The 16,035-nt window shown below is 36.0% G+C and overlaps 1 protein-coding gene across 1 annotated transcript in view; it reads left to right on the forward strand.

The window, feature by feature from the left end:
* BRIP1 (BRCA1 interacting DNA helicase 1) overlaps positions 1-16,035 on the forward strand; it is a gene marked incomplete at its 5' end in the record, with an annotated part of 61,668 nt that overhangs the window by 1,305 nt on the left and 44,328 nt on the right. Inside the window, 11 exons of the mRNA XM_082493258.1 lie at positions 153-347; positions 644-771; positions 1,675-1,809; positions 8,163-8,453; positions 8,877-9,098; positions 9,800-9,999; positions 13,602-13,734; positions 14,249-14,400; positions 14,948-15,119; positions 15,234-15,371; positions 15,785-15,946. Of these exons, the coding sequence (XP_082349384.1) occupies positions 153-347; positions 644-771; positions 1,675-1,809; positions 8,163-8,453; positions 8,877-9,098; positions 9,800-9,999; positions 13,602-13,734; positions 14,249-14,400; positions 14,948-15,119; positions 15,234-15,371; positions 15,785-15,946 (1,928 nt within the window). The remainder of the gene's footprint in view (positions 1-152; positions 348-643; positions 772-1,674; positions 1,810-8,162; positions 8,454-8,876; positions 9,099-9,799; positions 10,000-13,601; positions 13,735-14,248; positions 14,401-14,947; positions 15,120-15,233; positions 15,372-15,784; positions 15,947-16,035) is intronic.

Below are 16,035 nucleotides of genomic sequence, written 5' to 3' on the forward strand. Positions count from 1 at the left end.
AGGGCGATGAGAGCTTGTTCAGACTTTGTAGAGACATAAGGTTCATAACCGGTACCTAAACAAAATCTTTCATCTTAACTGTTTTGAAAGTCTATTTCTCATGTATGGTCTCGAGTAGTTTTTAATGGAAGACAAATGACTGTGTCCTTTAGAGAAATCACTGGTTACATCATCATGTGAAAAGGAAGACAGAAAGCCAGAGACCTCACCACTGTGTCGCTGCACGTGTCATTCCCAACCGAAGAGCAATGAGGCTGCAACAAGTGTGAATCATGGTGCTTCTTGTTCTTTTAATAATTATGAAACAGGAAGTTCCATAAAACCTGGAAGCCCGCTAACAAACACAGGTAACTTCATACACAGGCAGCTAAAAATCTGTTCTGGAAGTAAAATACTTAGCCAGTGATGTTACTTTTTTTGCTTTTAAGTCAGGGACTTTCTTTTACCGTCATAATAGCAGAGTACTAATTGATTCTGCCCGGCATGGAAATCTGTATGGAAATGGTGGTTAATGGGTCTAGAAATGTCTAATACTGTTTCCTACATCATATGTATTTATGGTAAACTTTATTTTTAACATGTTGCCCTTATTTAATGCATTCCTAGTAGTGGACATACCATTTTATTTTATTTTTAGTTACAGACTGTAAGGAAAATGAAACGCTAGCTTCGAAATTGTCTGCCAAAAAGAGGTTATCTCTGTGTGACAAGGAGAATGATGATTTTCAAGTAGACAGGAAAAGGATTCGTCCTTTAGAAACTGAGCAGCAGGTGAGCAAAGTTTATTGGCAGTAAAACAATCCAGGCATAGCTCAACAAAGCTGTCATATACCAATCAGCATTTCCGAGAGTGGCATAGAGAATAGTTGAGTCATGTCACAGTCACAGTATAGATTGGCAGGTTTTTGTTCATTTTTATTGTTACTTGTTACAAAGGAGTCCATTGTTGCACTAAATTGTTCATAATACCACGTCCTAAATTATATCTTACATGTTTAAACACCTTGTATCTCCGAAATATATTTATCCCCGGTTGATCTGTAGTATTAAGTCAAAGTATGAGATTCTAGAGTGGAAAGTGCTCTTCCAATATGTATTAGAAATTCAAATAATACTGTGAAGGTATTAGAGTTCTGTTTTATATCCTGTCAAATTTAATTATCTCTGGCCTAATATGTGGAGTGCAATATTTCCATAATGTTTTCGTCTGTGTCGGTATGACATGATGTAGTACTTGTATTCAGATGTGCACTGTAAATACCTTGTATATTGCTTTAGAGTATTACTCAGATGGTTACTTTTGTTTAATTTTTGGATCAATATGGCTTCAATTTATTTCTTGTTTTAGTTACAGAAGTTTTCTGCTTATATTTATACAGTATTATAATTTCTATCAGTTTTGTAACAGTAGGAAATTAAAAGAAGAAAAGGTCATCAATAATTACAGATTTCTGTTGTTGTTGTTGTTACTGAATTTTGCAATTAAAACTTTATAGTTTTTCCCAAATGACTTTTGTGTGGCTTAGATTTGGTTAAACTGTTAATGAATATTAGTGATGAACTGTTACTGAAACAGACTCAGTGGAAAACAGTTGAAACCGAATCACTGACTGCTAATGTAAGCACATACTTCTGCCCGGTGTATTTGAACGCTGTACTTTTTTTCCCCAGCAGGTTAGAAAACGTCATTGTTTTGCAAAAGGAGTGCAACTAGTTGATGCTTTAGAAGTTTATCATCAGAGAAAAAATGGAGAGCTGATTGTTCACCCTGAAAAAAGTGGGAAAACCACTACTTTTTCTCCCCAAACAGTGAGTAATATAGTAATATCTTCTACATCGGGACTGTTAGCTGAAGACCAATTTAAAAAAAAAATTATTGTAAAGAGATTATGCATGAAATGCAGTTTGTTAATATAGTTTCAGAAAACACTGTACCTCCAGCTGCATTACTGCCTAATGTACAGGTTCCCAAGTATCTAAGTTGCTTTAAGTAATATATTGTCACTATCAATAGCGAGACCTGCGGTGGCTTTTACTCCTAATGGTGCTGTCTAACCAATGTGCTTTGCAAAGTGTAAATTATTTCTGTGAAAGTTGTTCTTCTAAACAGCTTTTACACCACAGTTCCCCAGTAGCACAAAGTCTGGCCCAGCAATTCAGCCTGTAAACTTTCAATATGTGACAGCAATTGTATTGCAGGTATAATTCTGTGTGTTATATTCCCACTTATATTAGATTTATGACATTATGGAAGAACTTGAAACTAGGACCATGGAAATTAGGTGATATCAGATTTTGTAGATTTCATTCAACTTTCCGTTCATTGTTTTGTAGTGTATGTAGTAAGTGAAAGACAGCATTTAATATTAATGTATGCCTTTAGACCTTCAAAAAGTAGTATGGGGAAAGTTGGAGCTGATCATTACTATATGTTGTAATAAAAAATGAGTAATATATATTGCACACGATTAAAATGAAAAATCCTATGTGATACTGTGATAACGCTTATGTGATAAATTTACGTTTTGGTTTTTGCGTTGGTTTTTTTTTTTTTTAAGTTACCACTTTCCATAGCAGAAGTATCCCGTAAGAAGTTGAGATACAAATATGCAGCTGTTTCTGCTGCTTTCTGCTAGGCATTTTCTGCTTTTCTTGGTGTTTGAATCTTATTGATTTTACATAAAAGTTTGTTGAAGCAAAACCAGTGGAAGAAATCTGAGGCAGTAGAGATGAATGTCGGATCCCAAATTACGTTAGTGATGTGGTTCCCATGAATGTTTATCAAAGGCTGTAACAGAACAGTTCTTGTCAATATTAAAATATAGGAGCACGCCATGAAATTATGAAATTATGTGAGTTTGAGGCAAATATAAGAAAGGAATAAGGTCTGACCTTTATTTCTTTATTCAGTACAGAAATCTACTTTCCTCTTTCAAAAGGCAAAACACATTCTCCCTTTCCAATATATTTTTTAATGTTGTTTTATGGTAATCCCCACCTGTAGGTAACACGGCTTCTAAGCACAGGGTTTATGTGTGTGTTTGGAAATGTGCTTCATTTCAACAAGTGTTTCAATTCTCTTTCCACCTCTTTGAACAGCACTTGGCTCTTTGTATGTCCTAAATTAGCTTCTGTTTTAATCAGCGCATGTTTTAATTTCAAGAGCCGTTTTCCATTTTTGCATTTTGTAAATGCAAAAGAAGACAAAAGTTTTTGTATTAAAACTTTAAGACACCAGGAGCTAAATCTTTTCTTGACAAAAGTGAATCTGTGTCCTAGGTCATTTTATGTGAATTAATTTTTATTTTATTATTTTGGAAAGCTCCATAGATTTTTGAGTCGGGTCTGAAATGCTTTGTGCCACTGAACTTCAATTAGGTAGTTCGAAATACAAAGGCCAGCAGAGTGTGCTGTTGACTTTCAAATAAAAAGACCTTTCTTGCTTCCTTGGTTGTAAAATTTGCTTTGGTGTGGGTATCTGAAAAACTTGATTTACAACATCTAGAAATTTAATGTAGTGCAGAAAACTGGAAACTTTTGGTATAGGTCAACTAACTGTTAAATAATAGAATATGGATCATAGTCTGATTTTTCTAAGACAATTCTTTATTTTTTCTAACAGTAGCTAAGCTGTACATGAGTGTGTTATAATGTGCTATCCATGGGTCTGAGTTTACAGACAGATGGTGCATTACACTATTCAAAGTTTAAACACTATACTGTTTACTACTCCTTTAGAAAGAAGTAACCTAAGAAGAAATAAAAGTACTTATTTCTGCTAAAGTTTCCTTAAGAATGAAAGCAGTGTTTATTTCTCGGGGGTAGAGGGGAGTTTCTTATAAAGAAAGAATGAGGTATTATTTTCCTGTGATGAACTTTTGCTTCAGCAGACAGAGAACTTGTCTGGTATCAATAAACAATTGCAGAAAGTAAGGCCTTGGTTATCGTTAGTAGTTCTGCAGCTTAACTACGTTAAATTTAACACATGAAGATCATCACAGCATAGGCTGTTAGGTATAAAAATGGTTTTCTAGTGTCGCTTATGAAATAAAGTCAGCTGAGGTTATGTTCAACACTTATCGTAATGGACTATGTATTTAGGATGGTACAGTAATGCAATCAAAATATTTTCTCAATCGATGAGTTAATGCTCCCTTTGTGTATCTTGCGGTTTACTGTAGTCAACCCTGTGCTTAAAGCAAAGTTGTTTCCCCGCGAAGTATTCCTTTCCATAGCCCAACAGAGAGGGAATGGGTTGGTGGTTGTCTGAGCGCGAGAGGTGCCGCCCAGCCTTGCTGCGTGAGACCACCACCGGGAGATCCAGCGGGTGAGCACCTTCTGCCCAAGGTGGTGGCCTGTTCTTAGCTGCCTTCAGTCCAGAGCTTGGATCATTTCTGTCCTTCTGCAAGAGAGGGCAGTTCTAGCGTGAGTTTAAATGAGAAATTACGCCCTTATGGTACTCTCTTGATTATTTCTGTCAAAGCATACGGCCTGAGAAACTGGGGCAGCTGCGAGAAGGAATCCCCATTTATACTAGGTAAAAAAAGTAAACAGTAAATGGAGAGTAGTGTAACAAACACTTGGGGTATCAAAAAACAACTGTGAAAAGAATCTGTCTTAATGTGCTAGCCCATTGCAGTTTAACATATTGCTTACAACCTTCACAATGGAGTTTGAGTGACTTCTGTTACACATTCCAGGAGACTGGCAGCCTGTTACAATCAGGGTCTGGACTCCAGAATAGGCTAATTTACCACGATGGGATGAAGAAAGTTGTGGATTTGTATTACATGCTCTCACCTGACACCGTATCTGATCCTTTTCCCGCTGATTGACGTTTTGAATGAGCTCTTTGAAGCAAGTTCCAGCTTAATTAAAACGTTTGCTTGGTTAGCAGTGATCTGTGAAAGCCTGTGATAAATATTGAACTGGGTTCACCTGCTGGTGACTGTGAGAGGATAAACAGCTGCTTTGTGTACTTTAATCAAGAGGTTGCAGCAGTAGCAGAATACTGTGCTTTTTGAGAGCTTATAAAGGAATAGTTGAAAAGCCCTGGTAATGCCACTGCTGATATCTTACTAGATTGTGCTTGTGTGATATTTCACACAAGAGGTATTCACTGCTGTATCATTTAGATGGCTTTGTAACTGGGAAATGTAGATGAAGATATGAAGAACTCCTCTTATCTCTTTGTGTTTCAAAGATCATAGCCTCAGTGTTTGTTTAACTCTATCTTACACGTAGGACAGGTTGGTGGACTTGATTATTTTTTTTTTTAATCGGACTTCCACGTTTTTGCCGTATAAATATTGATGTGTTAGGCTGTATTATCTACCCACGACAGACGTAAAAACAAGCTGGATTAGCCTAAGGTCCATATAGTCTGATATCTGATCTCTAACAGCGTCTGTTACTGGATGTTTCTGATTAAATACTGCAGAAAGTAGAGAAATATCTGGGTTTTTTTCCCCTCTCCCAAATGAAAATCTCTATCCCAGATTCAAACAGCTGAAAACAGGTTTAGTCCTGAAGCCAGAGGGTATTATGAAATAGTTTTCTATTTTCTTAATATTATGTCCTCTCAGCCCCCTCTGATTCTTTCATAAATAAATTGAAACATTTTCTAATTTTATTATAGTTCAACCAGTATCTCTGTGTTGTGAGTCTAAAAATTTGTACTTTATGAGGCAGCATTGCTATGGGAACTGCAATATTGGAGTTATCACTTTGTTCAGCTGGACGGTATTCTCTTTCCTTTTGTTCTCGTAGTGGAGAATAACACCATGTTAGATTTTGCTACTTAATAATAAAATTGTTTTTAATAAAATTTAAAGATGTCCATGCCGTTTTGTAAAAGATACAAAGAATTCAAATGCAAATTGACACACTTAAATAATATACAAATGACATGAAAAACTCAACTTTTAGACTATGTTTTAACCATTTTCTTAAAGTTTCTTGTCATTATAAAGGACCTTTTTAAAAGGTTTTATGAATTTATTTACATATTTTGGGCTAATGGTGTCTGTGGCTTCCAGGAATGTTATGACTGCTGCAGGCAGTTTTATACTCTTACTACTTAACTATGAGATTAGTCTGAGTTTACAACTTTCTCAATGATGATTTAAAACAAAAACAAGAAAAAAAAAAAAAACAACAACAACAAAAAAACCCCACAACACTTTTTTTTCAAAGTTAAAGGTAACATTTTAAAACTAGAATACTGGGTAAAGTGCTTCTTAAAGCCAGTGTTATACCCATTTCAAACCTTTTAAGAAAAACTTTTACGGCCACCTGTAAAATACTGTAATTTATAAGCCTTACACATAAGAACGCTCTTAATTCTTTTTATGGAAATAAATATGTCTGTTTTCTTTAAACCCATCATAGAAGAACCTTCTGTTCATGTTTATGTATATATTTATTTGAAATGCATTTTCCTGTTGTTAGAACAACATTTGCAAAATAGCTGCTTGATTGGCCCTAATATTTTTCTGTTACTTTTATTTGGCAAACTAAAAGTGAGGCTTAGCATTGGCAGTGAAATATTAGTGATCTGGTATTGTCTTTGAATTCTGTGTATTCTTTTCACCCCTGAAAACACAATCTGACTTGAGTTAGCATTAAAAGATAAATGTGTTTTTAAAGGCCCTACACAGTAAGTAAACTGCTTCTGTTATATTATTTGTTAGCATGGTAATGTGGTTTTCATTATTTCAAAGAGCAAAATAGAATATAGATGATAGAAATATCAAGGTACAATTTGCATTGCAGTTTTCTGTGTGAGTACAAACCCAGTTGAGTGTTGCCACATATGTAACATATACCATATGTCAGCTGTTTCCTGCTTCGCTGTTGACAAGAGACCCATTCATAACTCTTCTTTTTATCCTTTCAGTGAATAAGTAATTATTCAATATAGAAGGCAGGATATTTGGAACTGGCTATTTAATGTGGCAGCACACCGTAATGAAATCTGCTGTTACTGGCAACCTGAGAGGGGAATGTAACAATTCCAGCATGGGTGTAACTTTATCTGCTTTGCGGGCCTGTTTATTTGGCACATCAGTGAACCTTTTATCCCAGTGAGTGACAGCTCCAGAAGGGTTACATTTACATGCGTTCTATCATGTATTGTGATATTTAATGGTGGACAAGGCTGAGTGGGGCTAAGGGTAACACGAACTTGCTTTTCCTCAGAGTGGAGGCTAAAAGACAGCTTGATCCCCAGAATTGTGGTGTAACACACGGCATGACTTAGCATTTGTTTATAATGGATAATCTTACTGATTACAATTAAAAGGGGAGGGAGAAGTATCTGAGCAGGCAACTACATGTTGTTACTTGCACTGTCACCTGAAAACCAAATGCAAACTCTTTTACACGAGAAGAATTCATTATTTTTTTTTGTGGGAGGTGTGTGTGGACGTGGTTACTCATCACTTATTTTGTTTTCTTTGTGTCTTTTCACAGTAATTATTACAATTTTATGACAGTTGTTCCAGTATTTTATGTTATGAAAGATGGTCCTTCTAAAAAAGAGAAAAAAAAATTGGCTTTTAACAAATATTTTGCAGGATTAGGTTCTGTTTAGCATTATTCCCTATTTTGTCTTTTATTCTCATAGTTACTAGATGGCCTTTGACATAATGGCATGGCAAACATGTTTCTAATGGAGAGTATATAATGTAGTCTGTTTTATCTGCAAATAGATTTCTTTAAACTGCCCAGATTTCTGCTGCTTGCTTTAAGGAAAAATGTACTGGGTATTTTACTTTGGGTGTCAGCTTCTTCATTTAAGGTGCTGGACACTTCTTGTTCTGTAACAAGAGTGTCCTCATGCTGAAGCTTAAATGTGAGAAGTTTATTTGCGTTATTCACATGTGTAAATACTCCACTGGAGTAATAATTCTTTCTATGATTGAGTTATGATAAAGTTGTATCTAGTGATTGCTAGAAGTTTTTTAATATTTTCAGGCATGAGGACGTGGTGTGTATGCTTTAATGTTTTTAAACTTCTTGCAGTTTGATAGGCCAACCTGGTGATTTAACAGACTATCTTGAACTGTCCTAGAGGGCATTTTCTAAATAAACATGCTAAATCTGCTTATGGTCTATCTTACTGTGGGATTTTGTTAATCTTTTTTTGTTTTGGATTGCAGTCTTCTGGTCCTTGCACTGAGTGCTCCTGTTCTGGAAAAGAGACTGATAAAGATACTAGTAACGTAAAGAAGAAAAAAAATGGAGGTCAGACATTCATTCCCAAAATATTTTTTGGAACACGAACACACAAGCAAATATCCCAGATTACCAGAGAGCTGAAGAGGACAGCATATTCCAGTGTCCCTATGACAATTCTTTCTAGCCGGGATTATACATGTATTCATCCATCAGTATCTAGTAGTGGTAGTAACAGGAACGAAATGTGTGTAGAATTGCTGGAAGGAAAACATGTGAGTAATTTTGTTTCAGAAAATGAGCATTCATTTAAGCGTATTAAAATGAAAGGTAGTTGAATGGTTGGAATGAGCAATTTAATTGTTAGAAAATGTGGATACAGGGTATAAATACTGAAATAAATATATGGTGATAGGAAAAATATTTGTGACTGCTAGGTTAATGTTCTTAGTAAGACTTAAATTGTCCTTGGTTTTATAGATGAAGTGTCCTTTATCAATGTACGTTTTAGGAATCTGGATTTGCCTGTTTTCTTTCTGACATGATGCGTTTTTCATTATTGTCCAACATAAAAACTAGATGTTAGAAATGCCTCCAGGAAATAAAGTCGAATGCATGTAACAACTTGGAGGATTTAAGCTTACTTGTTTTTCATTATTTTTTGTAACTGCTAACTATCTGTGCTTATTTACTTTTAGGGCAAGTCCTGTCTTTACTATCATGGTGTACATAAACTCAGTGAACATCATGCCCTACAGTCTGCGCATAGGATGAGTCAGGCTTGGGACATTGAAGATCTAGTGAGCCTGGGAAAGAAGCTTCGTGCCTGTGCATATTTTGCAGCCAGAGAACTCATGGTGGACGCAGATATCGTATTTTGTCCTTATAATTATCTCCTAGACCCGCAGATACGGGAGAGTGTAAGTATATATTTAAGTAGGTTGCAATAACTGAAGTTAAAGGGGAGTTAGAAACATAATGTTCAGTGGCTATTGTAAACTGAAATCCGATTTATATCCAACGTATTATCTACAAAATAACTCCTAGGTTAATGAATTTTTTTTCTTTCTCCACCCACCCCGAGCCTTTCTGTATTCCAAGTAATGCTTCCACTGGTCTCGTACTCTAGCTGATTAGTCACGGGTTTTTTTCAGTCAATGGAAGAGAAACCCTTGCAAACTTCACAATTGTTTGGTTGATGGAGAGTGTAGTAGAATCATAGAATAGTTTGGGTTGGAAGGGACCTTTAAAGGCCATCTAGCGCACCCCCCCGGGCAACAAACAGGGACTCTCCAACTAGATCAGGTTCCTCAGAGCCCTGTCCAACCTGACCTGGAATGTTTCCAGGGCTGGGGCATCTACCACCTCTCTGGGCAACCTGGGTCAGTGTTTCGCCACCCTCAGCGTAAAAAACTAGGTTCCGATTATATTCATTCAGGCTGAGATGAGGCTTTTTTTTTTTTTTCTCACTGTGGTTATTTTCTAGATTAGAGAAATTGGATCAAAAAGCTGAAAACTTTGTTGCTTACATTGTGATGCAGAATATGCACTTTTGTAACAGCATCCTGTTAGTTGCCATTTCTCTTTAATGTCTTTTGCTGTGTTAATTTTCTTTTTTTAGATGGAAATTAACCTGAAAGACCAGGTAGTCATTTTAGACGAAGCCCATAATATTGAGGACTGTGCTCGGGAGTCAGTGAGCTACGGTGTTACAGAAAGTCAACTGAGAGCTGCTCGAGAAGAGCTAGATTTCATGGTCAATAACAACATCAGGCAGAAGGATCATGAGGCCCTACGGGCTGTGTGCTACTCTTTGACAAAGTAAGGCAACTCTTTCTAATTCCATTGTATCAACTAGTATTAAAATTAAATTTAGATTCCTCTTGCTGATGCAATTTACTGGTTACTATGTTACATCAGATAAAATGCAACAGAGGTATAATTCGAACTATGCAGTCAACTGATCTTTGTTCTGGATTCTGTGGAATCCAGAAGGGTTTGTTCTATTTAAAAAATACTGTTGTCTTAAAGGGAGGCCTTACTTTTCAAAACAAAAATCATGTTATGCTTTTGAATGATGTGCTAGTCTTTATGGGTCTTCCTGTCCTAGTTTGTGAAGTTCTGTATGAAAATTTTACCGAAGATAAATAATTGTTATCCTTCTTGTTCTTCTGTTTGCTTATTTTACAAATAGTAATAGTGTTATTTTGTCAAAGCGTTAATTAGTTCACATTTATAAAATGCTTTCAGAGCCTTGGACAGGAATTGTTTGGAACAGGTTGGAATCTGTTCTTGGAATCAGATTGGAATCTGATTGGAATCTATTTGGAACAGATTCATCATAGTTGAAGGTGAATTTATCAGTTGTGCCCTTTGATTTCCCTGTGAAACAACTTGAAGTTGAGCAGAGAGATAGGGGTCTGAAAAATTGGGGTACGTGGAAATTCTCCGAAGAGATTTGTTGAAGTCTTTAGAGAATTCAGGTAGCAAACCCTTTGAACAGAGGATGCACTATCCTCTTCGAATTTGTGATTATTCTCAGGCAAAAGTTGTTCACACAGAATTACTGATCGTTCTTTCTCCCCGGACTATGTCAGTGGAATGTGGTTTTAATGCTTTGCTTTTGTACTGAAATTTAAATCAAGGATGTGCCGAATCTCTTAGTACCTGCCTTGTTGGAACACAAGGATCGTGGAGTTCAGTGGATGGAGAAATATGGATGATTGAGGGAGTGGTTTTGAAAGCAAGAGTTGATCAGTAAGGCTGAAAAACAGAAAATGTTTTCCTCTTCTCTGATTCTTTCGGTAGCCATAGAGGAAAAGGCAGTAAGAGCAAAAAATAAAGGTAAACCCCAGAAACCATGGAGACAGAATTGGAAGGAGAAGACCTGAGCAGAAGTTGAAAATCATGAGAGGGGATGGAACAAAAGCAAATGGAGTGGGGGAAGAAGCTCAGGAAGGAGGGGAAAAAAAACAAGGAGTCAAGGGCAAAAGTCTTTTGGGTGGAGTTGGGAACATGAGAAAGTTGAGACAATGTCAGAAGAGTCTGTCACCACTAGAGAATTTGGAATTCAGCTCTGTAGCCCTTAAGTTTTGAAGCTTTCTTTTGAGGGATCCAGGGACTCAAAGGGTTCAGAAACGCACTGCTAATGAAACCTTGAAGGACCAAGTCAGCAGAATAAAAGCGAATCATGATAGGAGTGGCTTTGAAGTTAACTGAACTCTGATTCAATGCATGTCAAATGGTTATTTTGTTGCCTTAGTGGTTGGTGAAACAGACTTTGGAGTACAGCACAGCAAGGAGTTCATTTTTCCTATCCTGTCTCTATTCCGAGAGTTAATGTTTATGTGTCACAAGACAAGTGACTTTTGTTTTTCTTTTTTGCAGAAGCAAATTCTCCTACCTTGGATATTTCAAATGTTAAATTTTAGTAAAAGACGAGAACAGCATGGCTGGAGATTTGGTTGCCTCAAGCTTTATAACCTTATCAGAAAAACTAAGGTTGATTGTTTTGGCAAATCTGCCAACAGCGTGAAAGGCAGTTGTTGGAAAGCTGAAGAGTGGGTGTAAATAGCCAGTAATTGGTAAAATGCTGTTGCACAGTGACATGGCTCTGCCAAATGCAGGAGCAATTAGAAAAACCTTATTTCAGGTATAAAGAACTTGGGCCCTCATTCCAGAAAGCACTTAAGCACGGGCTTAGTGCCACAGAGGTGCTAAAATGACCTTTCTGAGGAATTTGAAGGTATACCAATAGAGGGATACGGCAAGCTTTTCTGATGAGATGCAGATTTACCAGGACAAATTGCTTTGTTCCACGGAGTAAGCTGTGTCAACAATGGGATTTTCTGGTAGGGAGGGAAGGAGCAAATATACTTTCTTGAATTGAAGGGATGTTTGTAACATTCATTAAATCTCTTCCTGAAAACATTGCATACAGCAATTTTCACTTCAAAAACATAGATATCTTTCTGGGAATCAAGCTAATTTTATTTATGCTTACTGCTTTACTCTAAAAATAATTTAACAGGTATTTCAAGTAAATGCTTTAACATTAGATTTAATTTGATTGAATTTATTCTAGAATTTGCTTTTTTTTGTGATATTTTAGTATTAGGAAGGTTGCTGTGTTAAGTTTCTATTTGCATTTATAACATGACCATTTCAAAAGTCTGTGATGGTGTTTGAAGTTTGTAACAGGGAACCAGAAGTTTTACATTTCCTGAAATTTTTTATCCATTGTAAATCTGTTTTGTTTCTGTCATAGCGGCCTTTTCCTAATTTTAGTTCCAGGTCTTTTTGATGTTACGTTTGAGGAAATAGGGCAAAGTACTACACTGGTGAAGTTTTGTCTGTGTTAGTGGTCATCATTCCTTAGTAAGATAAAGCAAATTATAGCCTAAGAAGTTATCGGTATGGTAGTATTTATGGAGTTTTGTTTGCATTTAACCTGGCAAAAGGGAAGTTTGTTTTGTTTTTTTTTTTTAATTGTTCCCTTCATCAGATTATTTTTAGTGACAGGACAGGAAATCTGGAACTGAAACAGTCACTAAGCCTTGTTGCTTTAGTTGATAATGATTAACTGACTTTACAGGTAAATATTTTGAACTGTTGCAGAAATGACAGCTGTCTTTCTGATGCCTCCTGCTGGTTGATGAAACAGACAGCTTCGGCATTTCCTGAGAGGGAGGAAGCCTGCCTGTTTTTCTAGACAGACAGAATGTCTTGTAATACTGCAGGGATGATGGAGAACACGTTCAGTTAGAGAAAATTTTAGCTCTGCCGCAAATGAGATGATGCGCGTGTTTAGATCATGTTTTTAGGAAGTCCTATCACATTTTGCATTGTACATACAATTATAATTATGCTTAATTTTCAAATTGTAGCAGAGTTACAAACACCCGTAGGCAGGTTTAAAATATGCGCTTTTTATTCACCCTCTTTCCCTTACTGTGTATAAATATTAAATGTACTCATTTCATGCCTCGAGATTTGTTCTTCATAGGAAAGCCTACAATTGACAGGGATCGTAAACCAACTTGCATCAGTTAAACTAATAATGAGTGGCTTTAAAAGTACAGCAGAAATCTTTCTTAAATGAGCTTGACGTTATATCATAAGAGCAGGTTATATTTTAATCCTTTTTCTATATTGTAAAGAATTAGATGATGATAAAATAGAAACATATAAGGACAAATTTTCTTACTTCAATGAGCTGCATCAAGAGCAGTTCTGTAGAAGTTAGTTCAACAGTGAAAAACTGGCATAAGGAAAAGCAGAATCTCCCTACTTAGATGTAGTAAAATATTTGTCATCCTCATAGAAGTCTGGTGCAATTGCTGAGGTTTGGTTTGTACCTGCAAAGTATCCCTAAATCTCTAAAATGAATGCTGAAGTTTTTTCTGATTTCTCTCTTTTTGCAGCTGGTTACAGGAGAGCTCTAGTCAATTAGTAGAAAGAGGGTATGAAACTTCCTGTAAAGTTTGGAGTGGAAAAGAAATGCTCACCATTTTGCACAAAATGGGAATAACTGGTATTACTTTCCCCATTTTACAGGTAATGTTGTATGCTATATAAATGAGTACCAGAGTGCATAATATTAATGTTAAACCTCTTAAAATGTACGTAAGTTAAATGCTAACCCATCTTTTGATTTACTGCACTATTGAAAAGCTGTCTGAAAATGATACCTGATGAAAACCAGAAGTAATCCACTTGAGCTACTGGAATTTGTGGACAATCAATGTTTTAAAGGATATAATTGATCATGTACAATTATTTAAATTGAACCACTTAGTCAGTGATAGTTTTGTCTGTTGTATCCATCTGTGGTTTTTTGACTGTTGAAATTTAGGTAGCCCATTTTCAAGTTATCCCTCCTTTCTCTGTAAGCCAAATGTGTTAAAAGCACTGCTGCTTTCCTTTTCCAATTTTGTCTTCAGTCTGACTTTAATAGGTGTCTTAGGTGAACTTTTAAAACAGTGTGCTGATAGTCTTGTATCTGTATTGGCTTTGTTTTTGAGAAGATACTTGGAACACTGTTAACGTGGAATTTGTTTTCCTCTGACAGAAACATCTTGCTACTGTCCTTGAAAAAGAAGAAAAAATATCAATGCTCGGTAGAGAGGAACTTATTGAGATACCAGTTGTGAGCCCTGCCACTCAGATTGTGCTGAAAGGGTTATTCATGGTTCTTTTATATCTTTTTAAAGATAATAGCAGGTCAGTGCAAATACATAGCCTGAGCTGTGTGGTTGTGTTTCGTTCAGCTGCTTTGCCAAAGTACCTCTTTCATTTGTGCAACACCTCAGTTATGGTATCTGGTTTCTGAGCAAAACTTTTGGTAAGTTTTGGAAAATCTATTTACGTGGGAAGAGTTCAAATGCTACCAAATTAATTTTTTTCGTTCATAAATGAATTCAAATGTTTAATAAGTTTATTTGAAGGTTAGGTGTAAACTTTCTTGATGTGTTACTAAGTTAAATATGCATGGGTTTTGTTTTTCTACATAGCACTTATCATTTGACTATTTTGATATCTTGACTACTAATGCCAGCGGCTACTAAGAATTTCTGATTTAAACCTTATCTTTATATACTAATTATTGTAGAGTTGCACTGTTTTTTCTAAAAGTATAAAAAAAATATTTTTTTAGTACTTAAATGGTAAATGCATTGTAGCAACACTGTCTTTGCTTTGTATGAGCTTAATGCTTACAGTTTAATTACTTAATTGTAGTTTTTATTGATTTTTATATTTCCCTATATAGGTATGCAGATGACTACAGAGTTGCTCTACAACAAACTTACGCTTGGATGAATGAAAACCAACTTGATGTTTCAGATACAATGGCTGCCTTTACACGGCCCAAGCATAAAAGGAGTTTGCGGCAGAAAACCGTAGTCCACATGCTTAATTTTTGGTGCTTGAATCCTGCTGTGGTAAGCTGAGTGTGATAGGAGGTCTTAAGTAATTTGAGTGATAACAAATATATATATGATCTTAAAATGATTGTATTGATTTTCTAAATTCCTTCTTTTCTTTCTCCAACCTAGGCTTTTTCAGACTTAAATGATGTTAGAACAATTGTTCTGACATCTGGTACGCTCTCTCCAATGGATTCATTCTCTTCAGAGCTTGGCGTGAAGTTTTCTATTCAGTTGGAGGCAAATCACATTATTCGGAACTCGCAGGTAAATTTCTGCATCGTTGTTCCCTCTCCTGAGGTGTAATGTTGGCCATTGTAAAAGAAACAATAACTTGCAAATAATGATGACAAACCCATTCTGTAAGTAAAACAAAATGGATGGAACAGACTATTGCTTGGATTAACGCAATTGTAAAGTACATTTTCAAATGGAAAAAAAGGGCAATTTTTAAAAATGTACTCCCCTGGAGAAGTTAAAGTCATGCTGTTTTGGTAATACCCACCTTATGCCAGTTATTGCACTTGATCTTCTGTTTTTAAGTACTGGAATTGATTTGTTTAGAAATATCTCAGTATTTTCCTTCGCACTTAAAACTTAGTTATTTAACCTAATGTAATTTAATACAGTTTGTGTTGTATATTTTAGAATTATTTTTTTTTTAATATGAAATACACCAGGTTTGGGTTGGCACCATTGGAGCAGGCCCTAACGGTCGGAAGCTGTGTGCCACGTTCCAGCATACAGAGACCTTTGAGTTCCAAGATGAGGTGGGAGCCCTTCTGCTTTCAGTGTGTCAAACAGTTGGCCGAGGAATTTTGTGCTTTTTGCCATCCTATAAGGTAAGGAAATCTTAACTCACATACTTCCTCTAAAAGTGCACACACTCTACTTGAAAATGTACTGTGTAATCTTTGCTTTATGCATCAAC

Source organism: Vanellus vanellus (genome assembly GCF_965231255.1).
Source record: "Vanellus vanellus genome assembly, chromosome: 19".
NCBI classification, from domain to species: domain Eukaryota; kingdom Metazoa; phylum Chordata; class Aves; order Charadriiformes; family Charadriidae; genus Vanellus; species Vanellus vanellus.